Below are 27,830 nucleotides of genomic sequence, written 5' to 3'. Positions count from 1 at the left end.
GTTTCTAGTATTTCTGAGAGGGGGACAGTGTCCGTATGGTCCACATCATACTCGTGTAGCTGGCGGGGTGTTCCCGCGTAGTCTCCAGCGGTGTGACCGCCGCCACACGGGCGGTTGAAGTCTGGGACGCCGCCCGCTCGGGGTGACGATCAAAACATCTGCAAAGCTTTGAAATCAGGCTGCCGAAAGATCAGATAGCATCAAGCCTGCAAGCCTGCGTCTCGCCCTCAGTGTGAGTGTCTAGTGATCCCAAGATCTCATACAGCTGTTTCCTGGCAGAAGCCATCGGATCGGTTTCAACCACACGGCTGGGCAGCTTGTTCTCCACTCCCACCACCCTTTGTGTAAAACAGAGCTCCCCGTTCTTAGTTTGCAACGCATTTCCCCGTATTTTCCCGCGGTGCCCTCCGGCCTTGATAAAAGAACCGGCAGAGTCTTATTACGGTAAATCCATTGACGAAGACAGCGACAAAGCCTCCGGTGCGAATTGCGAACAGTAACGAGATCGTCTGGAATCGTTTCGACTTGCTTTTAACACACTTTGTATCTGCTTATCTAGCGGCAACTCCAGTCCACTCCTCTGAACTGCTCCCATTCAACTAACTCCGTGACTGCTTTATCGATCTTGCTAAGTAGCTTTTAAATAGCAAAGGGTTTTTCAACTGCACAGGCACTGCGGGGCGATTCCATGTGATCTGGGCTCGCAAATATTCCGATTTTTTTAAGATCCTAGATGCAGTGGACGCATATTCAAGTAGGTCATCGGATACAATTAGCCGGATGATTAAAAACGCATTACTTCGGAAATCGTCTTCTTTTTTTCACTGTCCTCTAAAGATAAACGTGTAGCGGGATTCGCCATGTAGGAGCGCGCAAATATGCGCTTTCTTAAAATTGAATCGTTTCATTCGATCTGAGTGGCTGATATCGAAATGTAGCTGAAATGAGCCTTTAGAAGTGTGAGGGTTTTCAGAAGCAGAAGTAAGTTTCTCGCTTCTAGCAGGGGCTGGAACATCTCGTGTGCGCTTCTGTGAAGCCGTATTGTCAAATGTAAGTCACAAACACGCATCTTTCATCAAACATTTCGGGGGGAAACGCTTCTCAAATCGCGTCAGTCAGGCTCAACCAAAACCAGCGAGTCGCTGTGGGATTTATGGCCGCTTTAACTTTGGCAAACGCGGAGTCTTCACAGCATCTCTTCAATTACGAGGAAAGATTCGCTATCAGCAAAGCACGCTATACGCGCAGCACACTACAGAAAGAAAGAAGTGCGATATAAATGCCCCCCCAATCATCAAGGAACAAAAAGCCCCTCTCATCCGGCTGCGGTGCGGGGAGTTTTGGGGTACGTGCTGGCGCCCGACAGGGTGGAAGCAGGGAGCCCACTTCTGCTCGTGCGAAGTGGGGACGTGCAAAGATCGCGAAGATTAGGAGCCTTTCAGGAAAAGGGCACTTCCGCGGCCGGGCTGTCTCCGGCGTGTCCCTGCGCTATATAAGGTCCGCGCAGCCGCGAGTCCGCCACAAGCCCGCTGACACGGCACGTGCCCGGAGCCACCTGGACACTGCGCGCGGAGAGGATGAGCATCGCGGCGCTGCTGACAAGAGCTGCGCTCTGGGCGGCCCTGGCTGCGGTCGCCGCAGGTAACACTGCGCTTTCTGTCGCTTTCTCTCGCGGGTCTGCAGGGGGAAGGTGTGGGTGGAGAACAAGCACAAGTTGCGCTTTCTTTCCGATTGCTTCGGGTATTTCACTCGAGGGCGTTTGCTGGAGTGATTCGGGGAACAGTGATGCTTAATAAATAAACAAAGGTTCAAGAAATTGAAATGATTTCACTCCTTTCTTCAATTCTATTTAATTACAAATAACATATTTGATTGGCGAGGATTTCGTCGTTTGAAGTTTAGCTATAAATACGCAGGTTTAACTGAGTTTGTCATTGTGTTAACCTGATTTTTCCAACAAAAGTGTTTTTTTAATCACCTTTTACCTTTATTTCTGTTCTTTCTCGAACGGGGAATAACACAAACAGTTAAGTCAAAAACTATAAACGTTTTATTACTAAAAATCGTTCAAGGCGTTTGTCTCTCTCTCTCTTTTTTTTTTTACCAACGTGTAGCTATTTCTGCGACTCTCCCGTTGTGATAATCTGGGAGCAGCTCCGTTATTTTCTCTCCTTGAATTCCTTGAACCCGGACAGTCAGCTCTGTGTCTGCTGCGGTTTCACTGCAGCTCTAGAGCTGAACGAAACTGTCAAGCAGGCTTTGAGGAGTTGGGTCATGATACATATTCAATGGAAAGTAATTGTTAATGTCTCCACACAAAAGAATAAGAGTATACAACCAACAAAATAAGTTCCCATCCTGAGTACTTGGGACTCTCAAACCTGTTCATTTTCATTCTAGCAGAGCGCTGTTTTCAATAACTGAACTCCTGTGATTCAGCTTGATGATAAAAGATCTTAATACGTTCAGTTCCTAAAAACAACGGACTTTGCCTCCAAGCTGTTTACTGTAAGTTCGTAACAATAAAAATAAGTAATTTACGAACACCCGCCTTTGAGCAGAAAAATAACTTGCAAAGATCCCTCAAGCGATGTATCAGTCCAACTAAGCGCTGAATTAATCAAACTAATATTATTGATTTTAGCACAGCACCAGAGCGCGGGGCTGAGAATCCGGTAGGTCTGTAGCCTCGATTAGGAATGAAAGACCAAGTCCGGCTGTATGGGCTGGAGAGCACCTTCGCCACAGCAAGAAGTCAGACTCGTCCTGGGGACAGTTTCTCCGAGTCGGAATCACCTGCACTGCTGAAATCGGATATCGGTTTGTACCGTGTAAACGAGTTAAATAAATGCGGCACAAAACGATATCCGACTTCAGCACTGTCGGTATTTTATGCGAGTTAAACTGAACTCTGTAAGACATTTGAATCGTTGAGTGCTCTCCTAACCGATGCATCACCCCCTACTCCCGAGAAACGGTGCCAAGCAAGCCGATGTGTTTAACAAGCAGTAGCATGTTGCCATCGCAAGAAATCCGCATTTGTTATAGGCGACGGCGGGACGTCTTTCTAGTCACACGGCCATTCAGCAGGTGGGCGTGTCCGGTACAGAAATTAATCGCCACATCATTCCAACCCAAGTCTGCTCATCAGTAATTGATCGACTACTAAGAGCTGTTTAGTCAGAATAAGAAAAGTTTTACACGCTGTAGGTGTTGGAAACTGTACCTGAGCAATACGATTGTTGTCACTCATGACTGACCAAAGACACAAGTTTAAATAAAACTCTAAACAGCTCTGAACTGGGAGAAATGGTGGGTGGATGGTTTTCTCTGGTCCTGAGGAGCCCCAGTCCTGTAGGTCACCTGTTTCTGAAGATTGGCAACAACCTGTGAGCTACTGATGATCAGCCCAACTGTTTACGATGGGTGTTATTCTTGTTTTGTAAGCTTTAGCAAATGTTATACCATATATTTACAACACATGTAATAAACAGTTTGTATATTTATGATAAAAAGTCACAAGACTAATTTCCATTGACTGGGTTAATTGCAATTGTTAAAATATGTCAAAAGATCCAGAAAACCTTCATATAGTGTAAATATTCTCATATAACAGTATGTTTTGTGGCTGAAAAATGTAATTTTTGAAGACACACATTCAGCAATCACAGATACTCTTCCCCATCAGTCTGTTAGACTGAGGGTTGACTGTCTTGCATTTAAGCTGTTTCACTGTATGCAGTGGAGCTGATCCACAGCTCTAGAAACTGGTGTTTTAGTAGTGTGAATAAATTTAACCTACAGATGTGGCTGAACTGTGGCTCTCTGGGCCCAGGGTTAGTAATTGAACTCCACACAATTAGTTTCTGCCCCTTGAAGCAGGTGAGCTGATTAAGCCTTTTTGCGATTATTTCAAATTAAAATCCAAACATCTCACCTGCCTCAAACACCACAGCTGCGCACCCTGGCTTCACTGGAGCTAATTAACGTTGATCATGAACAGTTGATCAAAGCTCACATGTGGTCCAAGTCTTTCTGTACTGGTCTGCGGGGAGCTGCAGCCCCTCTGCACAGCCCTTTCCTGCTCTCTCCTGCCTCGAGCAGCCAGGCTCTCCGGCTCTCCGGGCTCTCCGGGCTGCAGGAGCGGGCTGGAGCCGGCGGGCACGACTGCAGACCAGCAGCAGCTGCGGGGCTCAGTGTGTCGGGAGGAGCTGGCACAGAGCCCGGCTCAGACACACCGCGCCAGAGCCCTTCTCCATACAGGAAGATATCAAACCCGCACAGGGAGTCCGCCTGGGTATTTATAGACTCCTCTCTTCCTCGGACACCGGGCTAGTCCCATGTGTCCGGATCCGAGCTGCACGGGGGGCAGTACTCCGAATCAGCCCTGAAAAACTACAGGTCGAGGAGTCTCCAGGCCCGCAGCTCCCCCGGGGGGGCCCTCCGCAGGATTGTGAGGTGTGCTCTGAGGGTCGCTGGAGATGCAGTGATAGAAACTGTGCAAGTGGCTCACGGCACCAATTTCTGGAGGGTCGCAGCTGCTGTTTCAGCTTGTCTTGTGAGCTTCAAAAAAGTTTTTTCTCTTTTTTTTTTGTTCTGTGCGCAGGGTTAGGCAAGTCTTTGGAGATCGTGTCCAACTCCGGAGACGTCGAGCTCGAAAACTCACATTTCATGGTTTGTAAAGGTAAGGATCCACCCGCCCACTCCCGTCCTCACCCCCTGTGTCCTGGGACAGCCTGGGCCTCCTCCTCTGTCCCACCTCGCAGACCTCCTGTGCCCCTCCCTCCCCCTGCAGCAGACACAGAAACGGGTGGGATGGCGGGCGTCTTCTCTGCCTCTGCTTTGTCTCCAGCCCTAATCCCAGCTCATCATGTAGGGCACAAGAGCAAACTGTGTGGAAGAGCATGTAAGGCTGAGAACAGGTGATACGTCTTTACACAAAGGCTGGTGGGAGTGTGGAACAATCTGCCCCAGTCATGTTCTTCAGTCTGATATCCTGATTTCTTTTAAGAACCAGCTGGATGAGATTTTGAGATTAAAGAGCTCCACTAACTACTAAACCAGCCAGAGGTGCTGACAGGACTCCCATCGTTAGTATTTCCTGATTTCTGATTTCAGCCAGGGGAGGAGAAGGTACCATCACCTGGCACAAGGATGAAGAAGAAATCGAGGATGGCCAAGATAATTTTGTCATAACCAAGATTGATGAAGTATCATCCAAGCTGACCATAAAAAACGCTAGGAGAGAAGATGGAGGGACCTACATCTGCTCCTGTGAATTTGAGGATGGGATTTTGAAAACGGCCAAACAGACTATCACCATCATCAGTGAGTGAAGCCCTACCTGCTTGGTCTAGTATCTAACCAGGATGGGATTCTTACATTTTGTACCAACTGTAGAAACATTAAAATGTCAGAGTCTGGGTGTTGGTGAAAGAAGGGCTGTTTATTCGTATGCATATGGGAGATCAGCTTGTAAAAGCTAGTCTTTCTGAACGGTTATAAAGTTAGTCTTTTTATACAGTGTAACAAACAAAGTATTAGCACATACATCATATGACTTGCTAACTGTCGACTCAGTCCTTTCCATTCTTATGCTGGTCTAACAGGAAAGACCTCCTTATGTGGCACTTTGCCAGAACTCAGCATTCACAAAACATGTTGTTACAAGTCCTGCATAGGTGTTATGTGAAATCTAAACGGACAGCAGTTGCTATGTGTTTCAGGCAAAGAATATGCATCTTGACCTTTAGGAGATAATTTTTTTAAAGCATTTAGTCTAGATTCTTCACAACTGATTGGACAACTACAGAATAACATTGCTGCCACCCAGGAAAAAAAACATCCTCGTCCTTATCTCACACTGATGAGAAAATTATCTTGTGATTATGCGATAGTAATTCTCATAGTAATTCTCATGTACGCGATAGCAGAATTGTCATATAATACCTATATCACTCCGTGCAGGCTTACAGTTAAGCAGTGGGACTGGTTGTATGTATAACTATTCATAACAGAACCATCATTGCTTTGATCTCTAAATCCCACAAAAGTGGTCCTTAAGCTCATAATGATTCTGTTCATATTTGCTAAAAATGGCAAAACCCCAGTCGAAATCTGTACGATTTCTGCAGCACTGGACATTAACACGGCCATTAATCCGAAAGTGCCAGCCAAGTTTATGGTGGCTTCTCGATGTGTAACAGGTTGTACACACACTGACGTAAGCATTGCTATCTCGTAATTCCAAGATAAGGGGGTGAACCTCTGCACCACTGTGTTGTCCACAAGGAGCCTCCATGTTGTGAAAATTCTCCTTTTCTCTGACTCTTTTTTCCTTTATTTACTCGTCGTTTCCTCCTCTGTTCCCACCATTAGTGAAGCCGAAGATCCTGACCACCACTTCCTACTACGAGTTCCTCGCTGGCGAAGATGCCACCGTGCCCTGTGAGGTCACGGGCATCCCCATGCCCACTGTCACCTGGAAGTTCAAAGACAGGAGCGTGATTGACAGTACTTCCGGTGAGCCGCCTGATGGCACTCAAATTAACCTTTGAACTGGAACAGGAAGGAGGACGGGGAAGTAATTACACGTTACTCCCCATCCAGCTGTTATGTCTGCGTCATAATAACTTGTAGAAAATGTTAAAAACGGTTTAATTGTGTTTATGACTTTTAAAATTTCGTGAGTGTGGTTCAACTGACAGCAAATTAAAAGTACAACTTATGAAATAAAGAACTGTTAGATGAGGAGGACTTGGCAGAATTCGTATCCAAAAAATATATAAAATGGCTCGCAACACTAAGAAATGTAGCACTTTATGATGCTTTGGCTTTGTTTGTGATGGGTTTCCTGTTAAAATCTGTAAGGAAGTTGTTCGAAAAGCTTCTTTAGACTGACTGACCGCACCCCGGCGCCCTTGGAAAGCGCAGGTGGGTGGCCGTGTGACTGCGGTGTCGCTCGTGCCCAGTGGTACAAGAACTTCTCATCTCTCTTATTGTTCCAGGCCGGATCTCCATCCTGCCCGGCAACAGCCTCCAGATCCAGAACATCAGCCGTGTGGATCACGGCACATATGTGTGTGAAGCCTGGATCAAGGCCAAGGAGCGCAACGAGGTGGCCAAGCTCTCGGTCTCCGTAGTGGTCAACGGTGAGTGGTCATCAGGAGACCAGCATTGGCCGGCCTGGAAGGGGGGGGGTAACTGTGCCAGGACAGTCAGGATCAGGGGGAGAGGGGGACTTGCGTTCTGTTTCTGATTACACTGCCAGTGAATGAGCTCCGGTGTCCTCTCACAGGTTAACTGACTTCTGGGGAAACTGGCCCTGGTGTGTGTGTGTGTCTGTGTGTGTGTGTGTGTCCTGTGATGGACTGTCTTCCAGTCCAGAGTGACCCTGCCTTGTGCCTGTTGCTTGCTGGGATAGACTCCAGCTCCCCTTGACCCTGTACTGGATAAAGAGAATAGGAAACAGTGGATCACAGTGAGTAAAGGACTGGAGATCAGCTCAGACACCAGATCACTGAACGCCAGAGATAAGGCCGAGACCGGTCTGTGTGTGAGTGGACGTGTCTCTGACTGTCCCCTTCCTCCCCTCCAGCTCCACCCCACATGAGGACCCATGAGCAGGAGAAGAGTGTGGTGGCTGGTCCTGCCTCCAATGTGTCTCTGACCTGTCCGGTCAGTGGACACCCTCCTCCGAGCATCAGCTGGGCCAGGTGTGTCTGAGCTGACCTCTCCTCTTTCTTCCTGCTTCTTTCTCTCCAGAGAAGTGGTGAGGTGTTACTGGCTGGTTACTGGCTGTTACCTCTGACCAGGTGGTTGTTCTGTTGTTCTTTTGTTCAACATGGCTTCAGTTCAGGCACAGCACGCTGTCTGTTGTCACTCGTACCCAAAGCCATCATGTCTGCCGGCTTCACGAGCTCCTCTGCTCAGGCTCAGCACTGTGTTTGAGTGTTTTGGTGCTGCAGTAGCCAGTGTGTGTTTACTACCCTGCCTTCTCCCTCTCCCTGACTCTGACCACTTGCAGTCCAGAGAGGTCTGACCAGAGCAGGTACCAGTTTAACTCGGACCACAGCGAGCTCATCATCCACTCGGTCAGCAAGAACGACGAGGGGGTGTACAACTGCACGGCCACCAACGCCTTCGGCACTTACTCCAGCAGAATCGTTCTGGGAGTCTCAGGTACTGCCTGACCTGGCTATTCTGTCCTTCTAACGGGTTCAGCCCGGCTGTTTTTTCCTGCAACATCAAAATCCTTTCTGGAAAGATTTCTATAGGGTGGAACATCCTGTGTGGTGAGGTCAGAGAGGGGGAAGTGATTCAGTGATGCACAGGTGGTGTGACAATGATTAACGTCCCCACAAGTTTCTTCCCACAGAAGCACCTTTGGGTGTAATGATTTTCTGAACAGTCAATAAATAATCTTGGCAGAAACCTTACAGAAACAGACTGGCTCTGAACACAAACAGGAGGGCATGACAGAGCAGAAACTTGAAACAAGAAGGAAGCAGGCTATATAAAAAAATACTAACCTCTCTTAATCCACACTGGCCTTCCTGATTTCACATACCTATTTGGTGATCTTTCATATCTGTAAAAGAGGTTCTATTTTAGATGTCCGGGTTTCTGCGAAATCAAACACCAGACTCTGGATATTGGTATTACAGGATGTGTTTCACATCTTTGAGCAAAGTTGCATAGATTTAATCTAGGAGGTGTGTGTTTCTCTGCGAATCCTTACTGTGTCCCTCTCCGGGCTGCTCCAGTGAGGCCCGACGTCCAGCAGCTGGGCACAAGAGAGGCTCAGCCCGGCGAGACAGTGTCCGTCACCTGCCAGGCCACTGGTGACCCCACCCCTACAATCCACTGGGTCAGGAAGAGCGACGGCCAGATTTTGGTGAGTGGCACTATCTGGCAGCAGCAAATACGGACGGGCACCAATGCCTGCTTGGGGCTGCGGCAGGCAGGAGTCTATCCCAGAAGCACAGGGCTCAGTGCAGGACTGCACACTGGACGGGACACCAGCCCACTGCAGGACACACTCCTACACATTGTAGAGGCGCTATGCACATCAGTCAGAGTGTCTGAGGAGACTGGGAGCACCCATAAAAACATGCAAACTCCACACAGCAGGTACCCCTGACTCGAAGAGGCAATAGGTCCGTGGAGACTTGTGAGAGTAACGTTAGGGATCAGCAAGCCAGCAACACGAGAGCAGCTAAGACACGGGCAGATGCAGGGCAGGGCTTGCAGGAAAGAGGAAGGCGAAGGGAGGGGAAAAGGAGCCTTCAGACAGGAGGGCAGAAACTGGGGTTGGACCCCTTCCCCGGATTGTCACTGTGTCTGGGACTGACAGCCGTCTCTCTCTGTCGCTGTGTGCAGAGGCCCGGTGACCGGATGGACATCAGAGAGGACACGAGGTCCACCACCTTCACTCTGAGGCAAATAGCGCCCTCCGATGGCGGCGTGTACACCTGCATAGCCAGCAACACGGTCGGAGAAGCATCCCAGGACCTCAGCCTGCAGAGTAAGTCCTGTTGCCGTATTACAGGAGCATCACAACACATGGCACACCTCGGTTTCCGTGTTGACGCGCGGTAGCCCCGTCCCACGTGTGTCTCCTGGTGCTGATCCCTGCGTCTCCCTCCCCGCCCCCCAGCGCCTCCGGCTGCACCCCAGCAGGTCCGCGCCCACGCCAGCCCCACCTCCGTGCGGCTCTCCCTGGATGCGCCCCTGGCCGACGGGGGCTCCCCGCTGCTCCAGCTGCGCCTGCAGTGGAGGGAGGTGGCAGCCAGCGAGTGGAGGCAGGAGCTCGTCGGTGCCGGCGGTAGGTGTTCTGCTCAGAGCCGGGGTGAGACGGAACAGGGAAGAGAAGTCAGAGACACAGGTGCTGTTTGGGGGGTGTGGAGAGGGAGAGAGATAATGGCAGGAAATGGCAGAGCCCCCTGGTGGTGCTGCAAGGTCTGAGCCTGCGTTTGTCCGCGCAGATGCCCTGGTGATCACAGGTCTCCAGCCGTACACCAGCTACAGCGTGCGGCTCTCCGCCATCAACGGGGTGGGAGAGGGCAACGTGTCCCAGGAGCAGACGGTCCGCACCATGGGCATCAGTGAGTACCGCACAGCCGCCGGGCCGCCCATCCACACCACACAAGTAGAGCAGGACTGTGACTGGTGCCTTCTGACCTGAGCCGTCAATTCAACAATTCACCTAATTCAACTCTTAACAGGAGAGGAGGCTCGGAGGTCTTTTACAATCACTACAGCCAAACTACAATTTCCTATAAAACTTCAAGGCTGGTTAGAAGTCTTAAGAATTATTCAGTTAATTAAATAATTAGACCAGCTGTGACTGAGAGTTCTGGTGATTTATATCCCAAAGATCTGAATATATCCTGCGTGTTCCAGCTTCTGACTGTGACTGTTGTTTCTGTTGTTTTTATCTGCTGGCTCAATTCCATCTCCCTTCATTGGCTCTGCCCATCTCTCCTTCACCCAATCACTCACTCGCAATCACCCGACCTCCCATATGACATCATCTCCTTCCTGGTGACGTCATCTCACTCCACGATGTCATTCCCATCGGCTCCCGCCCTCGCAGAAGGTAACCTAGCAACTACCACACCGGCCACCTTCCTCTATTGTTACCATTCTCATGCTTCCAACGTTTCACGTGCCAGGGTAGTGGAGTTTCTTCTCTGGTTCATAAGCACAGCAAATTATTAGAACACGATTTTATCCTTTCCTGGTAGTTTCTCTGTCTTTTACTGTTCTGCAGTGTCCAGTGTGTGTCCACCTCTCTCAGACTCACAGTGGGGCTGCTGCTCTGCAGTGTCCAGTGCTCTTGAGTGTGTATCTTCTCTGTCTCTTTTCAGGGGAGCCTGACAAGCCTGTGATGTCTAAAGAGGGAACGTCTGAGGGCAACACCTACAGGATTCCCTTCAAGCAGCTGGACGATGGGGGCAAGCCCATTATTAAATACATTGTCCGCTACAGATCGGTGAGTGAGACCAGCCCCTAACCCCTTCACCTGCCTTTGCGTGGTCTTCTCTGATGATGGGCTATATCAATGGAAAGACCTCCTAATGCTTTTTCTGTGATAAATTGGCACCAGGAACAAGTTCTGGTTTTGAGAGCCTGCAGTCCGTACCCACTTTCTAACTGCAGGGTGATGGGGGAGCTGGAACCTGCAGCAAGCAACAGGTGCAAGGAAGGGTACATCCTGAACGGGACACCAGTCCATCACAGAGCACACAAACACACACACACTCCACTCACACCAGGGCCAGGTGGGTTAGTGACTATCAGCCCCAGCACACTGGGGGGACGTGGGGCCCAGTTCTCACTCGGCACCTGTCTCTGTGCCCACGTCCCTGCAGGAGGACAGCCAGCTGGAAAAGGAAATGGAGCTCCCGGCGGACTCCAAGGAAGTGATCCTGAAGGACTTGGATTATAACACGGAATACGGGGTGGAGATCCTTGCTGTCAACTCCAACGGCAACTCTGCTCCGGCCAACATCTCCTTCCTCATCCCCCAGCCCATCTCCACCAAAGGTGCGTGGCTCCCCGCCGTGCCCAGCCTCTCTCGGAGGGGGCGGCCCCTCCAATCCGCCCTGCTACAGAGGTCTGTGGCAACTGGCTCCTTAACTGTTGGACTGAGGGCGGAGTCAGCAGAGCAGTTCAAGAGCTGGTGGCAGGAAGTCCTGCAGGGGAGCAGACTGGAGCGACCGCAGGCATCTCTGCTGTAAGGTGCTAACAACAGCCAGGTCCAAGATCTCCTGTGCCAGCTTCTCCCTCTACCTCCCTCCCTGTCCCATTCCTTCTCTCTGTCTCCCTGGCTCATTCCTCCCTCCCTCCTCATACCTTTCTTTCCCTCCCTCCGCAGACGCCAGGTCTTCCCCTCAGAAGTCGGGCGTGGGGACGGGGGGCATTGTGGGTATCGTCATGGTGATCTTCCTGGTGGTGCTGATTGCTGCAGATGCCACCTGCTTCTACACCAACCGCTGCGGCATGCTGATGTGCATCGCTGTCAACCTGCTGGGGCGCAGGCCCAGAGGCACCAAGGGCCTGGACCCGGAGGAGGCCGAGATCTCCACTGTGTAAGTCCAGTTAGACAGCGTGTGGGACACAGCCAGTCTCCCCTCTGTGTGTCTCTGCTGTACTGTGATCAGTGCTGTGGGACACTGTCCCTAACAGCCAGTCTCCTCTCTGTGTGTCTCTGCTGTGCTGTGATCAGTGCTGTGGGACACTCTGTCCCTAACAGCCAGTCTCCTCTCTGTGTGTCTCTGCTGTGGTGCGATCAGTGCTGTGGGACACTCTGTCCCTAACAGCCAGTCTCCTCTCTGTGTGTCTCTGCTGTGCTGTGATCAGTGCTGTGGGACACTCTGTCCCTAACAGCCAGTCTCCTCTCTGTGTGTCTCTGCTTTGCTGCGATCAGTGCTGTGGAACACTCTGTCTCTCTGTGAGCACCAGCAGTTCTCTGCCTGTCTGTGCCATTACACGCACTCTTTATTTTCACTGTCCAAGCATCAGCTGTCCAGCTCCTCTGTCAGTCTGGTCCTCCAACGTGCACAAACCCAGATCTATCACTGCCCCTGGCTTGCCTGCCCTGGGGAGCCCACCCTCGGCCTGGCCATCACCTGGGGCTGTCCTGTGTGAACCGCCTGCTCTGAGCCTCTGCGTCTGTGTCCCTTCTCTTCAGCCGCAGCGAGGTGAAGCTCAAAGGGGTCAGCACCCGGCGGTGCAGCGTCCCGAAACCGCAGAGTGGGGCGCAGGCCGAGGTCACCTGCGACAAAGCGCCCCTCACCAAGTTCGAGTAGGTGACCCCCCCCCCATTAGGGGGGAAGAGGGTGGACGCAGGACACTGCGCTCCATGAAAAATGGCCGTGGGGTGACGCCGGAGCCCGGTTAAGGGATCACAACCCCGAGGCAGCACCGCTTTCCTCAAACATCCAGCCGTGTGAGAAATGAGCAACGTTTGAAGGGCGTGATCTGGGCCGTCTGCTGTTCCCCGCTGTCCTTCCTTGCATGCCCCTTCATCCTCCATTGTTGCTGCTGGTTTGGACCATTTTCCACCACAAATAACTGATCCTGCAAAAATAGGTTCTGAAAATTTACAGAACGACACTCACTGGGGCAGAGTGGAGAAAAATGTTAGCAAAGGGATGATCTTTAAGCTGCTTTGTGTCTCCCATACGTATGGGCTAACAGCTTGCAAGGCCTAAAACTGCAGACAGTCTCACACATCCATCTTCTGGGGTGTGACCGGGGGAGGAGAATTAGTGTGGCGTAGTCATCTGAAGCCCATTGCTGCTTCAATGCCTGTGCAACACATCCCTCAACATCCGTCCTGGTTAACAATCAGCCTATAGGAGGCGCCCCTGCAGCAGCCCCTGCTGCTGGGGTCGGGACAAGCAAGGACTGACATGAGGGGAACATCAGGAAACAGGGCGGCGTGGTTCTGTCCCAGAGGAGCGCACTGCTGTGTTTGCACAGCTGGAGTTTGAGCTCGGCGGCCATTTTTCAATACCCACATGGCAATAGATCATTCAAGTGTTGCCGCTCACCTTTATTGAGGCAGAAAGTTGCCTGCCATCAGAATTGGGCTTTCAGTTTGCTTGTTTTAAAGAAGTTGGGTGCAGAGGATGATACAAACGCATGAACCTGCCATTAGTAATGTCACCATGTATCGTGTCGTGTCCCCTGATGAGCACAACATCCTAAAACAGCTTGTTTCTCCTTCCTTTGCTAGGAATTTGCCGCAGAAGAAAGAGCAGTCAAACGCTGCCACCTTCACTGAGGCTTGATGCTGCTGCCTCGCCAGGAAGTGACGCACTTCAAGGGCAGCTGGGATTTGTAGTCTCACAGTGTCCCACAGTTATAGACTACAACGGGCAGACACACCACCTAACAGTGGTAGCCTAAACATCTCTACACGAATGTCCCAGTTATCTCTTGACGGCTATAATGTTCTGGAGAGAACTGGGACATTTCTGCAGAAGCCTATAGGCAATTTCTCAGTTATCTGTGTAAGGTCAAGGTCGTTCCCAAGACTCCAGGATCTAAGCAGCTGGGCTATGTTGGGCTTGTAACACCATAACAAATAAACTGATACAGGAATCACTTTAATCCTGACATGTTTTTAAAAATAGTGCTGATAGTCCTTTGATGGACAGCAGTATTGTGCAGCATTGCTCAAGTCCAGTTTTCTTGCACGGCTCTTGACGTTCCCAGATTTCTCCTTGTTCCAATGGGAGTACCTTTGGGGATAAAGTAGGGCTACTAGCCTGGAAACAAATGTATTGTTTAGTTCAATTTTGCTTTCCGTTTCCTCAGAATGGTGTGGGAGAAATTTGATCCGGATGGGAGAGTTCTCCAGTGAAGAAATAGAAATTTTAAATTAAAGTGTGACTGATGTCAGCTGCATTCTTCTACCATTTCCTTTCCCAATTGGCCTGCTAGGGTGAGAGACCCCTGTTAGCCTTTTACCAAGCACACTGGTCACCCCAGGGTCAACTAGTCCTGAAGGCACCTCTGAGAGGAAGGTGCGTAGGGGAAGAGATTCAGTGTCACACCACAGGTATGGCCAATGAGTGCGACACTGAATTCCTTCCCTGGGCCTCTCCCTGGTGCTGAGCTTTGAGAAGTCTTTTTTGAGGCAGTTTCTGTTTGTTGTATCCCATTTAAAACAAGAAGGAGCCTGAAAGCAACCAATGACCACAGATGAGCAAAATGGGAGGGTAGATGTTGAAATGCTCTGGCCTTATCAGTCCTAAACAGTATGCAGACTAGGTTTACTTTCTCCATGTAGAAATTTTATTTGAACAAACCAGCACTATCCAGGCACTGCCACATCCCTTGTACAGACAATCCCTCTGTCTCTTTCTCTCTCAGCATCTTTAATTGGATGCCCCAGGAGCCATATTAATACAAACCCCTGTCTCAGAATATGAAAATCAGTGGGGGGCCCTGAGACCCCTTGGACAATTCTGGCAATGGCTCAGCTCCGGGGTCACCCACCCTCGTCACTCCAGGGTGATGTCAGCCTTAACTCTCTCATCTCTCAGAGGAAACAGCAGCCGTGTCAACACAGCCTGTAGATAACATTCCCTTTGTTTAATGAAGGCTGTCCAGGCAGGAGCCCTTAGTCTGTACTCACAGCTGACCCTCGGGACTCACGCAAGCACTTCGTCTTACTGCCTCTATTTATTGGGTGAAAATTGTGTAAGCGCAGCTCCTTTTATAAGCTATGGAAACTTTTATGTGTACTATATTTATTGATGTATATGTTTATAAACGTAGCATATATTTTGCTAAAAACGCAAGGAATTACCATTCATGCTGGTAGTTCACCGCTTGCCGTAGACTTCCTGTTTTATTTCTGACGTTTCCTGCGATTCCGCAGAAGTGTCTGTTATGTCTGTGTATCAGGGCAGTCAGGAGACACCAGGTCTGAGTGGTTGTGCTGCAGCAGAGTGCTCTTCTATTCCCCTGTGAACATGTGTCACTCTGAACTCATTAAAACCCTCCATTAACACAACTATTAACCCTTCCAACACCCCAGCTGACCCACACTGCACTCTTAGCAGTCCAGGTGAAGTCCCCGCTGGCCGATGAGAAGGAACTGGGGTGGGACTGATATCTGCGTGACACAGGCATCCGAGTCCCATCAGCAAAACCTGTGTGACGCTCAGATGTGTCCCCCACCTCCCTGTGCAGGCATTTCTGAAATTTGTTATTCATTAAACACTCAACAGCTCTTTGGTCTTTGAGCGTTTCAGTCTCTTCCTCCTCAGCACAGAAATCAGTTCTTTGATCCAGAGGATTTTGGAAAGTGTGTCAGACCTTCTCCATGCTTGAAGTCTGAATGAATGATTCAATCACCCCTATACATTTTCAGTAGAACAGTCTGACATTTGCGGCTCTCGTATTGTATTGTACTATGTTTGTGAGGGATCAGGCCGTTTCTTTATCAGCATTTCAACCGCAGTGACATTTCATCACCTCCTGTTCACTGTACTTGTAACCAAACGATCTCTCCTTGTATTTTGTACAAATAAGACTGTTTTTGGACTTTGCCTATTTTGTATCATGCACTGTACATTGTGTGTATATACACTGTTATTACATGCATTGTTTTGTAAAATAAAATATCTCAAAATTGAAACAAACAGCATTGTCTCAGTTTGCTCAGTTCCAGACCGCAGGTCCAGGCTTTCCTGCTCGAGGCCAGAGCAGCTGATAGATTTCCTCCCTACCTGAAGGAACACAGTTTCAGCAGGAATGAGCAGAGCTTCACTCACACTCACAGAATTGTCATCAGTAAAATCACCTGCTTTCGGGTGTTAATGCCTGAGCTCCGTTCATCAATTAACAGCCCCCACTCCTCCAGTGAAAACCCTGAGGGGTACAATTGTTCAATTTCCAATCACAAACCTGGCGTAACTGGAACAGTGGCAAGAGACCTAATCGTGATTCGCACCAGTGGTTGCAAGAAATGCTGAGAATGTTAAGCAGCTACTCTGTAGGGTCTATTTGTTAAATGGGTTATCTGTGTCTTTTGAACACAACATTTTGTTCAGATGGAAGATACCATGTTTTTGAAGAGAAGAATGTTTAATTTTGTTTGACATTTCTGCGGTTTGCCCAGTTGGGCAAAGGTTTTGCCATTTGTGTTTATAGGTTTGAGTATAGGGAGTGTAGTCTCAAACAATGTGTAAACGATTGTGAAACACTCTTAAAAAGACAAGAAAAAAATCACTGATCGACGTCACCATCTGCAGTACTGCTCACTTCTTGAGGAGGCTCAGGTCCTTCAATGTATGTAGTAAGATGCTACATATGTTCTATCAGTTGGTGGTAGCAAGCGCCATTTTCTACGCAGTGGTATGCTGGGGCTCTGGGATTAGAGCAGTGGATTCCAACAGGCTGAACAAGCTCATCAGGAGAGCAAGCTCTGTCATTGGGTCTGACCTGGACCCCTTGGAGGTAGTGGCTGAGAAGAGAATGGTGTCCAAACTAGAGGCCATCATGGACAACATCTCCCATCCCCTCTATGACAGGCTTGCAGAAATGAAGAGCACGTTCAGCAATAGACTGATTCATCCACGGTGCGACAGGGAGCGCTACAGAAGGTCATTCTTGCCTCCTGCCATAAGACTGTACAACGCATCCACCTTGCGTCTGGGCAGAGGCAACATCGACAGTGACCTGTTTCTGGACTGAACGCATCCAAACATCTACTGCTACATCTGTTCTCTTTCTTTTCTTTTCCAATTTACAACCGTTTTTTGTGCAATATATGCCAGGGACCTGTGCAATACATTTATATTTATATTTATATCTATATCTATATTTACATCTATATTTATATTCATATGTGTGATACAATTTTTCTGTGTACTGTTCTGTTCTAGTTTGTTCTTTGTGTGTCCAGACTGTGAATAACTCTTTTAGTGCACCCTCACTGTACTGATTGTATTGTATGTATTGTACTATTATTATTATTGTATCATTCGTTCCACTGTGCCTGTGTTGTCTGTGTTAAGCTGCTGTTGCACTGCAATTTCCCTCACGGGATCAATAAAGTATATATCAAAGAAAACTACAGTTCCCAAGACGCCCTGCATGCGTGACGTCAACGGAAAAGCCTCTGATAAATAGACGCGGTGGCGGCGGGAAGTAGGAAATGTTTCCGAGGTTCAAAATAAGATGCTGCCGTTTGTTTGACCGGGTTGAGCGAAACTAGGATAAAAAAAGGTATCAGGCGGTTTATTTATTTAATCGTGTTGTAAAACCGTTTCTGAGTGACTATTATAATGAAAACTATAACTGTAATAAAAACTATTGCTTGCATTTGTCAAGTTTTTACAAATACGTTTCACCCGTGTCTCCTCAGTTAGCGGTAGACAGCAGACAGAATGGGCAGCAGTGATATTTCGACACTATGTCTTTCCTGCATATCAGTAAAAGGGGCTTCACGCTGTGTCTCTCGGCTCACGGAGACGAGCGGAAGGTGAAGTTAGTAGCTGAGTGTCGTGTCTGACTGCGCGGAGGTCAGAGGCCCCTGAGCTCGTTTCCCATCGCTCACCGAGAGCCGAGCCTGACTGGCCGTGTCGTGAATTCACAGCCGCAGGGGAAGACGCGCATTTAAACGGTGAAACTCCTGCAACGCCTAACACCGTCAGACTCGCATTGCGCGGCAGTGGTGCCGGTGTTGGTCTGTTTATGTGCACTGCAGTCTGACCCGCTGGGGTCAGTCGGACTCCCGGTGCACAGCAGTCTGGTCCACTCCGGGTTTTGCATTGTGGCCACACTTTCATCGCACAGCTGGGGACAGGCTGCTGTGTGGGGTGTCTGACTGGAGATCCTGCAGAAACCATCTTATCCACGCTGTAGGCAGTCATTAATTAGTGGGCAGTCATGGACTAATATTCACTCCTTGTCCCGCAGTTGCCTATAAAACCTGGTGGATTGCAGCCCATCCAGGATCAGGAGTGAATCCCTGTGTTTGTGCTGCTGGCTGACAGCCAGCCCTTCTCACCTGAGGCTGGGAAACTGGAGTGGACCCAGTTCACGCCTGGATTTGACAGGATGGGAGACAAGGATCTGCCACAGGTGCTGAAGCGCTGGATTGTGGAGGAGCTGGAGCTGCCGGCCCGTGACCTGCCTCCGGACAGCTACTTCAGGACGTGAGTGAGGCTCCTGCCCAGTGCAGTGGCTCTGTGATTCGCTCCGGGTTTTACAGTGCAGTATACGCAAGATTGTAGAATAAGAGTGATGTCTTCCTGACACCACACACGCTGCACTTATTTTTTATGTTTTGTTTTTTGCTTATTTTTATTTCTCTGTTTCAGGTTGTGTCTGGGTCAGGGTGCTGACATCTGGAAATACATCACTCGGCACGTTTACAATGAGGGGTGAGTGGGCTCACTGACACGCTTTTGCAACCTGCCTGCCTGTTGGAGCTACATCTCTCCTCCAGTGGACGGAGACTCTGCTGTGGTCCTGCAGTGCTGTCAGTGAGAGCTGTGTCTCTCCTCCAGTGGATGGAGACTCTGCTGTGGTCCTGCAGTGCTGTCAGTGAGAGCTGTGTCTCTCCTCCAGTGGATGGAGACTCTGCTGTGGTCCTGCAGTGCTGTCAGTGAGAGCTGTGTCTCTCCTCCAGTGGATGGAGACTCTGCTGCGGTCCTGCAGTGCTGTCAGTGAGAGCTGTGTCTCTCCTCCAGTGGAAGGAGACTCTGCTGTGATCATGGCCCGCTGTAGTCCAGCTAACAGGATTTCTGTTTTTGTTTGCAGGAATGTGAGAATCATGCGAGGAAACCTGCAGTGGTATCCTTTATTAAACCTCCTGGTGCCATAATCTGTAGTGACTGACCTCAAGCTCTCGCTCATTTGGAATTCTGTAAAGCTGTTTAAACTAGAGTAAAGCAGAACAGCCTGAGGAAGAGTGAGTAGGAATTTACAGGCTCAGCACCCTGAGCATTTCTGTCACAGTCATTGTGGTGTTGGTAAAGATTGATTGTAAGAAGGGGGGATCTAGTTTTAAAGTCTCATCTGAAATGTGACCCCTCACCCAGGCAGAAGATAAGCCACATGTCGCCTTGCCTTCTAACCCAGTTCAGCCGTGAGACAGTCTGCCTCCTGGGCCTGTGCTGGTTTCATGAGATCTGTGTTGCTTCCACTCTGCTCAGACAGGTCCGTGCTGCTGTGGTCACAAGTCTTGTTGAGAGAGGAGGGCTTAGGCTGGGTCAGTCTTTCCAGACAGCTGCCTCGACTGGGGAGGCCCCATCGTGTTCATCAGGGTTTAGGGTTCGGGCTGTGCTGAGAAAGGCTTTGCTGTTGTCTTGTGTTTGAACGGGAGATGTCAGATTCCTTGACGGAGCACTTTCAGCTACAAAGTCATGCAGGATTCGGAGGTAAATTGGAACTTTTTGATTGTTATAGACTCAGATCTTAAGAGTTGGGCTGAACGGCTTGATGCAAGTTCTTTTTTTTTTTTTTAAAAGAAACCCAGTGTAAAGTTGCTCTCTCAAAGCCATGTGTGAGCAGTGATGGTCGCGGCAAGGGCACCCTTCTGTCTTTGACCTTTGACCCTCACCCTTCTCCCTGTGCTCAGTGGCGGGGGAGGCGTGTGGGGCTGTAGATTCTCACTCCCGCGGGTTGGCAGGTGCGGCGCGGCGAGGGCCAGAGTGAGGCGGCGCGGCGCCGGGCGCTGACCCGGGAGATCGAGGAGCTGCGGGCAGAGCTGGTGGAGCTGGACGCCCAGATCGAGCAGTCGCAGGCGGAGCTGGGCAGTGACGGTGAGGCCTGCAGGCACAGCAGGGGGGGTTGATATCACTCCAGAGAATCAGCCGTGTGTCGACCGTGTGTGCAGTTTAAATCTCAAGAAGCTAAAAAACGAACAATCAAACTTCAAAAGCAAAGACTTCTGAGTCCCAAAATTCGTGGGAGAAATGTGCGATTTAATTTCCTTATGGATGATCTTATAATAGTTATTTTCGATTGTTGCAGTAATTAGTGAAGATGTTTCTAGGCAAATATTTTTCCAATTTACTATTAAGAACATGAGAATGAATGAATGAATGTTATCAGCTGTTTGGTTAATTTTAATGAATATTGTGAGGGCTGGTCACAGTAAGACTCTCCAGCTTTAGCAAGATGTCGGAGAAGAGCGACAAAAATGTTTCGTGGTGTTTGGGAGGGGTCTGGTCATATATTCCTCGCCTGGTGGTTGAGACCCCAACTTTGGGCATCTTGTGGAAATTCGTCTCCAGTTCCTTGCTCTCCCTGCTGTCCTCAGACAGGGCTGTGGGTCAGTGCTGGGACCACTGCTCGGAGGCCAGGCGCAGGAGGGTCCTGCTCCAGGCAATGGGAGTGCGCTGTGCCCAGGAGCGCCACTCTCTGTGGCAGGATCGCCGGCGGATCAGTGGGCACTGCCAGGCCCTGGCGGAGCTGGCCAGGTAGGGTTCCCCAGCAGGGTGCTGCGCGGGCTGTCGCCTTGTCTGTCCTTGTGGCACAGCAGCAGACAGGGTGCTCTGAATGTGAAATGAGACTCCTCACCCGTCTGTGGATCAGGGGTCACTGATCACCCCTGCTGACGTGATTCCTCTGGAGCAGGATCAGACCTTCGGGGTCAGAGGTTCAAGCTCGGGGTCACATCGCTGGCTGCCCTGGGTCATGCAGGTGGTTTTCCCCAAGACTAGGCACACACAAAACGCTGATGCCTACAGGGAGAAACTGCATTCAGCACAAATTCTCCTTTCCTGAGCTTGCTGATTGTCTTCAGGTGCAATTAGGAGTCATTGTCTTACATTCTTCTGTATGATTCCCAAACTCGCTGGGTATATAGTATAAATAATGGTCATTTCACAAATGTAGTGAACCCTGACTCATCTAAAACAGATGTGTGTGTTCTAGAAACTACATTTTAATTGCTCACCATTGCAGACTGATCTCCACCTGGTATTATGTTATGGATATGAGGTCTTGTAACAGGATGGGATTTTATTGTAGGTCAAATACATGAGAACCCTTTTCTTGTCTTTCAGGAAAGCAGAAGTGGAGCTGGTTTTTGGGGATCCCTCTGACAGCAGCACAGATTCTCTGGGGTCCACAGGCCCTGAGCCCCAAGCTCTAGTGAGTTTGACCCCCCCCAGACAAGGCATGCCTAATTCTGGCAGACAGCTCTTACTTTCTCCAGATTTGTTGTCTTAGATTGATGTTAATCGTCAATGTTCTGGGGAGAGTTAAAGCATTTAGTTTCAAGATGTTGGTGTTTTGTCATGACAGTGTTCTTCATCTTTGGATATCATGAAGATGGTTTCTATTATGACCATATGTGTTCTATTGCGATAGTCTACAACAGTCCAGGTTCCTAACCTGTGACTGTGCAGGGTGGATTGTGATAGCACAGCTCCGGTTGTGACGGTGTGTGTTCCTTGGTGTGTCTCAGCGTGAGGTGAGAGAGCTGTGTGAGGACAGGCTGCAGTTCTTCTGGACCCTGCTGGAGAGCGAGCTGAAGGCTGCCCCCTTGAGTGGCGTACAGTAAGTCATGTTCAGGAACGGTCTTATTTAGGAGCAGATAACTTCTTTTCTTTCCACCCGTTTTCAAACTGCTTCTCCCAATTCAGGGAAGCTGGAGGCTAATGCAGCAGGCCCAAGGCAGGGCACACCTTGGACAAGAGTCCAATCCAGCTAGGCCACACGCAGACACAGACACACTCACACCAGTTTTCCCACCAGCATGTCTCTGGACTGTGGGAGGAAACTGGAGCACCTGGAGGAAACCTACAGTACATGAACACACAAACTCCACACAGATGGCACCCCAGGAATTGAACCCAGGGCCCCAGTGCTGTGGGGCAGCGGTGCCGACCCCTGTGCCACTGGCTGCCGTTTAACTCCTTTTTGTACATGAAAATCATCCAGTTTACAAAGCCTGTCTGGCGTTCATGTGGACAGAAGGGAGTCCTGACTCATTCTTTGGGAATTTTGTTTTTCTAAAGTGCAAATGGTCTCAGTTTTAAGATGCCTTTTATATGTCAGTGGTGTAGTAAATTGTAGTTAATGTACTGGAGTGTCCAGTCAGTGTGTCTGTATTAACCCCTCTCTCTCTCTCCAGTCTGTCTCAGGAGGAGCGCAGTGCTGTGTTTCAGCGTTGGCTCAGCTCAGTGGAGGTAGGAGCCTGTTCCTCTTGTCTGAGGTTTTGCAGGGTGTTTATAATGAGAATGTCAGTGGTAGGAGGGCGTCTTTCGATCACTAGAAGTGCTTGCACAGGTATTCTATCACGCTTTCCATTTTTTTTATTCTGCTTTTTATGGATCTTTGTCTCCTGCTTTCTGCCTCTATCCCGGGCAGGACCTGATGCGCACCCACCCTCCCAGCCACCTGCTCGCCGCCCTGCAGCACCTGGCCTCCCGGCAGCAGGGGGCGCTGCAGGAGAAGCTGGAGCAGCTCGACCTGTCGCGGGACGTGGCGGCTCTCGGGTGAGCAGCGCTCTGCTGACTGTCTGGACCAGAGGGCCCATCTGTGTGCACCTCTAAGGTTCTTGGGTAGATAATTCAGTTTTTTAGAGGGTTCATACTTTCTTCAGGGGGGTGCAAGTTCTCTCCTGCAGCTCTGTGAAAGTCTGTGGAGTGTCAGTGGACCTAGAACTTCAGTGTCAAATTAGCAAAGATTAACAACCTTTTTATTGTGCTGTATAAAGTAGGTAGTAACGGATGGATCGCATGGATGTCCAGCTCCTGTCTCTTCTGCAGTAGGGCAGAACGGTGTTCATACAGCCCATGGCGCTGGAGCTGGACCGTTTCCTTTCCCACAATGCATCAGTGCTGTGTCCCTGTCCCGCCTCAGGTTCCGCTACGAGAGTGACCACCTGCTGGACCTCTCCAAGGAGACGGCGGCGCCGCTGCCTTCGGTCAGGCTGCTCCTGCAGGTGCCTGCGGCCCGGGGTATTCTGGGAACGAGACACTACACACGCACACGAGACACAGGGTTCCCTCGGCCGCGGAGAGACGCTCACTATTCAAGGAATATCATGCTTCTGGACCCCAGGGCCTTGTTGGTGCACGGTCCCCTGTTGGCAGACCTTATGGGCTGGAAATGATGTACCCTACCTTACTACCCCAGAGCATTCAGCTGCATCTCAACAGCACAATGAAGTGGCCCAGCCAGCCGTGATGCACCAGCTCATAGCTCTTATGTAAACGTGTCTCCTCTTATTTGTTAACTCCCTGAATGTTTTGAATCATGTTTCGTATGATGCTTTGTAACCTTGACCAGCCATCAATGTCTGAGGCCTGGAAGGACTCCCCCCTTGATATTCGTTGGAAACTGCAGTAAAACAGGAAGTCCGAGCAGAAGGGCATTGTGGGAGGGGGTGGTGCTGGATCTTCTCTGGTGACCTTTACACCTGCTGCCCTTTGCAGGAGGCCTGGGAGACGGTGGAGAGGTGCCAGGTCCAGCTGGCGGCGATGCGGGCGCAGGACCGGCAGCAGAGCGCCCTGCTGCAGGCCAGGAAGAGCGAGGCTTTCCAGGCCGCGTGCGCCGGCGACGCCCAGGTCGAGCCCCTGCTCAGGTAACGTCCCGCTCGGCCCCCGTGATGCGCTGGTTGCTGGCTGGGTTTGCTGTTGTGGGGAGGCAGCTGGGTCTCTGGTGATTCTCCTGTGTGGGTTTTTGCAACGTTGTCTTCTGCCGAACCGGCTGCGCAGGGCGGCGCTGGAGCTGGAGCTGCAGCTGGCCATGGAGACGGCGCTCCGGGACTCCCTGCAGCGCCAGGGCGAGGCGCTGGAGCAGGGCGCCCGCAGCCGCAAGGAGGCCCTCCTCGCCCTCCAGGCCAAGCGGCAGAACATCATGGACTTCCGGCAGCTGGTGGTGAGTGCGGCTCGACCTGGAAAGGATAGTTGAGGGCAGAAGTCGCCATTCCAAACTGACAGCGATTCAGATTCTACTAAGTGCGGACTCACAATTTACCACACATGAAGCACATGCAAGTTGCGTCTCTCCTCCAGGGGATGGAGACTCTGCTGTGGTCCTGCAGTGCTGTCAGTGAGAGCTCTTGACTGCTCTTACTCCATTTTTCCCACATTGCCATCAATCTTCGAGGCATGATGTCTCTTGTAGCCAAGAAAATCTGTTAGTGAGGTTGGGTGGAGGCTGAGAAACCCTTAAATTTCACTTGGTTATATTTGTAGCGGACTTCCTCCTTTTGGAAGGAAGTACTGCTGAATAGCATTTTGCTGGTGCTGAAACAGTGACGAGGTGTTGAAATGTTTTGTCATTTCTGGAATTTGTTTTTTGTTTTCTCTTGAGATCTCCCATTTTTGTGCATCCATTGTAATTCCCTTTTCTGTTTTATAAATGTCGTCATTCTTTGTTGAGAGATGAGGGGTATGAATGGCTGCCCTGTGCAGTGTGCTGGTACAGCAGTGTAGAAGCTCCGGTGCGTGAGATCTCTCGGACGCAGGCTCTGTGCTCAGTAGTGTTCCCCCTTTCCGTTCTCACAGGACAGGAAGCAGGAACAGATCCGCAGTCTCATCAAGGGAAATTCCACAGCCAAGTCTGAGCTCTCCAGGGTCCACGCCGAGGTACCCCTTTGCCAGCCTCCTCTTGTGCCAGTTGGCCTGTGTTGCACCCCAGAAGTCTCCTTACAGCCGAGCTGTGACCCCAGACTGCCCTGTTGCCCGTACCCTCGCTCGGCCGCTGCAGTGTGGTTAATTGTAGTCGAGTGCAGCACCCTACACAGCGGGCAGTCTCCGTACTGCTCTGGCCAGGCTGATGTTAATTTGGTGCAGCGAGTGTCCTGCCCATCGGGCAGAGAGTCTGGCGTCTCCTTGCGTCGCCCTCCCAGTGTCCTCTGCGGCGGGCCTTGACGTTGCCGTCTCCGCCCTCGGCTCGTGACGCGGGTCTTGGTCCCCCCCACCCTCCAGGTCCGCCGGTTCGTGCAGGAGAAGCTGCAGCGCCACCAGGGGGCCGTGGAGCGGGAGGCAGGGGCTCTGCACAGCGCCGTGTCCCAGGAGGTGCGGCAGGCGGCCTTAGTCTCCCTGGACGAGCTGGACCGCCGGCTGCTGGACGGGTGAGTGGGGCTCGGCGGCGCGTCCTGAACCCCATTTCAGACGCGTGCGCTCGGGGGGAGGCCCCCGAGGACAGGAACTGTCCTTTAAACGCGTTATAATCTGCCCGGGTTCGTGGGTTTTGTATCTTCGTGGGCTTGTGCTAGTGAGCGGTACGTGAGCCTTGTTTTGGGAGAAGCGGGCCCGGTCCGCTGTTGAAGATGCGTGTGTTTCTCCTCGCAGTGTGCAGAGAGTTCCTGCTCGCAAGCTGTCCGTCCACCGCCTGGACTGCCCTGCCCTGCGCCGCGTGACCGACGGCCTGGGCTTCGCGCTGTACAAGGTCAGTCTGTAGGTCTGCGTGTCGTTTTCTCTAGAGTTCTGTTATTCACATCGTAACAAGAGGGGGCCATTGGCGTGTGGCCCGTTAGCAGGTAATCGTTCCCAGGATCCTGGCTGGCTGTCTTGTTCCACGCTCCCACCACCCTTTGTGTAAGGGGGGTGTTCTCTGTTTACATACCGGTGTCCTCAGGTTTGTATTCCCCTCATGCAGCAGTTCTTGCCAGTGGAATAGGCTGACTGCTGCCTCCCCTCCCTCAGGCCCCAGAGCAGCTGATGCCCCTGGCAGTCTCCATGCAGCTGGAGCTGCGTTTCCTGCGCAGGCTGCTGCAGCTGCACACCACCTGCATGCAGCACCGGGATCAGCAGGTGGCGCTGCTGCCAGCCCAGGACATGGAAGGTAAGACAGACTGGGTGTGGGGGGGGTTGCCCAGGGTGGAGGGATCCCTGCGATCCAGGTATGTGCTCTATGGGAGCTTAGTTGGAAACCCCACACAGCAACAGTACTGCAGCTTTGTTACGTTCCTTGAGACGTCTGCACTGCAGCTTGATTGTAGATAAACACACGTTTGGCTTTTTCCACAGCTGGAGCGGAGCTTTGTTTAAAATCTGCCGAAAGCCAAGCTTTAGTGTGCAGGTTTTTCTGTGATGGTGGCTGAAATAGGACCATGGCCTATCTGCCTGTGTCCGGTTTGTGAATTGGAAGCTCCAAAAGGTTTTAGTGAAGCTTGCAAGTGTAGGAGGACAATTCTTATTAGAGCTGCTCCTGTCTCACAGAGGGCAGACTGAGGCACTTAAGAACATGAGAACAGTTACAAATGAGAGGAGCCCTTCCAGCCCATTGGGCAGTTAGTAGCTAATTTATCAATTAGATTAATTGGAGCCAATTCATTAGCGGAGCTCGTCCAGCTGGCCCCTGAATGAACTATCGGCTGCAGCCATGCAGCTGGGCTGGTCGTTCCCTACTCTAGCAGCTCTTTGTGTAAAGTGCGACCTGCTCTGGACCTGTGCTGCACTCCTGTCTCCCCAGCCATGCTGCAGCACGTGCGGACGGAGGACCAGGCGCGCGTGCGGGACCTCCTGCCCCGGGTGTGTCTGCTGTCCCAGCGCAGTGCGCAGTGTCTGGGGTACGGGGCAGAGGTCAAGAGGGCCATCTCACACTGGTGAGGCACCGCCACCATTATCACAGTGTCTGTACTGACCCCTCTCTTTCAGGGCAGTGTTATTGTACCGACCCCTCTCCCTCTGTGCAGGTGGGAGCAGCCTGGCCAGTTTGTCCTGCCTGACCAGCGCAGAGGTGGGCTGACCCTGCAGCAGTGGCTGGAGAGGTGGAGGCTGGCAGCCAAGGGGCTACAGTGAGGAGCCGCCGGCACTGAGCTGAGGAGCTGAGCAGACACGCAGGCGATTGGCCTGTTCACACAGCTGCCCCTGGCAGTGTGGAGTCCCGAGACCTGCCCCCACACAGACTGCAGCCATGGGCACTGCTGGCCGGAGAGGCCTGTGAGTCTGTGATGGCTGACTGGTGTACTTGTCAGCAGGTTGGTCATGCTGACCAATTTGTCTCTTCAGGTTTTTCTTCTTGTGTGTGCGTGGGTGGGTGTGAGTTTGCATGAGATCTGCCTGCTGCTGCAGCACTTGCTGTACCCAGCTGTGTGAACAGGCCTGGTGGCACTGGGCTGTGTGAAACCCAAGGCCCGACCTCCTGGTCCCACTACTTCAGAGCCCAGGAAGGTCCTGAAGGATATTTCCTGTTATCCTCGGTTTTGTAATAAATCCCACAGCCCATCTGAATCAAAGCCTGTGGTATTTTTCCCTAAAATAAAGTAGTTTGTAATTGTCTCTTGCCTTTCTGTCCCCTTGTCTACAACTGTCCTCTTAAGAAGGAAAAACCCATTCTCTTGGGGGCTGAGCAAGAGCTACAGCACACAGTAGTGTAAATAATTGAAT

The 27,830-nt window shown here is 50.9% G+C and overlaps 2 protein-coding genes across 4 annotated transcripts; both read left to right on the top strand.

Annotated features, from left to right (window-relative positions):
• Positions 1-1,489: 1,489 nt before the first annotated feature.
• ncam3 (neural cell adhesion molecule 3) lies at positions 1,490-16,166 on the top strand. 2 transcript variants are annotated; one of them, XM_088620839.1, is made up of 16 exons: positions 1,490-1,641; positions 4,607-4,684; positions 5,119-5,328; positions 6,379-6,522; positions 7,008-7,151; positions 7,598-7,715; positions 8,027-8,181; positions 8,766-8,896; positions 9,382-9,526; positions 9,659-9,826; positions 9,987-10,106; positions 10,872-10,996; positions 11,376-11,550; positions 11,882-12,095; positions 12,698-12,811; positions 13,748-16,166. In XM_088620839.1, the coding sequence occupies exons 1-16, from the start codon at positions 1,578-1,580 to the stop codon at positions 13,800-13,802; spliced, it is 2,160 nt and encodes a 719-aa protein (XP_088476965.1). In that variant the 5' UTR covers positions 1,490-1,577; the 3' UTR covers positions 13,803-16,166. The 2 variants fall into 2 exon arrangements, with proteins under 2 accessions (XP_088476965.1, XP_088476966.1); XM_088620840.1 differs by lacking the exon at positions 12,698-12,811.
• A 1,466-nt stretch (positions 16,167-17,632) lies between these two features.
• haus5 (HAUS augmin-like complex, subunit 5) lies at positions 17,633-27,722 on the top strand. Of its 2 annotated transcripts, none has more exons than XM_088620841.1 (20): positions 17,633-17,754; positions 18,448-18,686; positions 18,852-18,914; positions 19,294-19,326; positions 19,889-19,913; positions 20,165-20,297; positions 20,798-20,957; positions 21,546-21,633; positions 21,950-22,041; positions 22,619-22,673; positions 22,855-22,982; positions 23,350-23,431; positions 23,925-24,073; positions 24,207-24,369; positions 25,002-25,082; positions 25,425-25,570; positions 25,791-25,887; positions 26,145-26,283; positions 26,914-27,046; positions 27,137-27,722. In XM_088620841.1, exons 2-20 carry the CDS (start codon positions 18,589-18,591, stop codon positions 27,240-27,242), a joined length of 1,971 nt encoding a protein of 656 aa, XP_088476967.1. In that variant the 5' UTR covers positions 17,633-17,754; positions 18,448-18,588; the 3' UTR covers positions 27,243-27,722. The 2 variants fall into 2 exon arrangements, with proteins under 2 accessions (XP_088476967.1, XP_088476968.1); XM_088620842.1 differs by lacking the exon at positions 17,633-17,754 and adding an exon at positions 17,771-18,151.
• The last annotated feature ends 108 nt before the right edge of the window (positions 27,723-27,830 follow it).

The sequence above is a fragment of the Lepisosteus platostomus genome, chromosome 26 (assembly GCF_059453375.1).
Source record: "Lepisosteus platostomus isolate fLepPlt1 chromosome 26, fLepPlt1.hap1, whole genome shotgun sequence".
Taxonomy (NCBI): Eukaryota; Metazoa; Chordata; class Actinopteri; order Semionotiformes; family Lepisosteidae; genus Lepisosteus; species Lepisosteus platostomus.
This window is presented reverse-complemented; position numbering and strand designations above follow the sequence as displayed.

What these genes read in the sequence shown, in the direction of transcription:
- ncam3 (XM_088620839.1), top strand. Translation starts at nt 1,578, where the DNA reads ATGAGCATCGCGGCGCTGCTGACAAGAGCTGCGCTCTGGGCGGCCCTG. An exon ending in ACAGACTATCACCATCATCA is followed by an intron (nt 5,329 to 6,378) that starts GTGAGTGAAGCC and finishes TCCCACCATTAG; the next exon opens with TGAAGCCGAAGATCCTGACC. An exon ending in ACATTGTCCGCTACAGATCG is followed by an intron (nt 10,997 to 11,375) that starts GTGAGTGAGACC and finishes ACGTCCCTGCAG; the next exon opens with GAGGACAGCCAGCTGGAAAA.
- haus5 (XM_088620841.1), top strand. Translation starts at nt 18,589, where the DNA reads ATGGGAGACAAGGATCTGCCACAGGTGCTGAAGCGCTGGATTGTGGAG. An exon ending in AAGTCATGCAGGATTCGGAG is followed by an intron (nt 19,914 to 20,164) that starts GTAAATTGGAAC and finishes GCGGGTTGGCAG; the next exon opens with GTGCGGCGCGGCGAGGGCCA. An exon ending in CGGTCAGGCTGCTCCTGCAG is followed by an intron (nt 23,432 to 23,924) that starts GTGCCTGCGGCC and finishes TGCCCTTTGCAG; the next exon opens with GAGGCCTGGGAGACGGTGGA.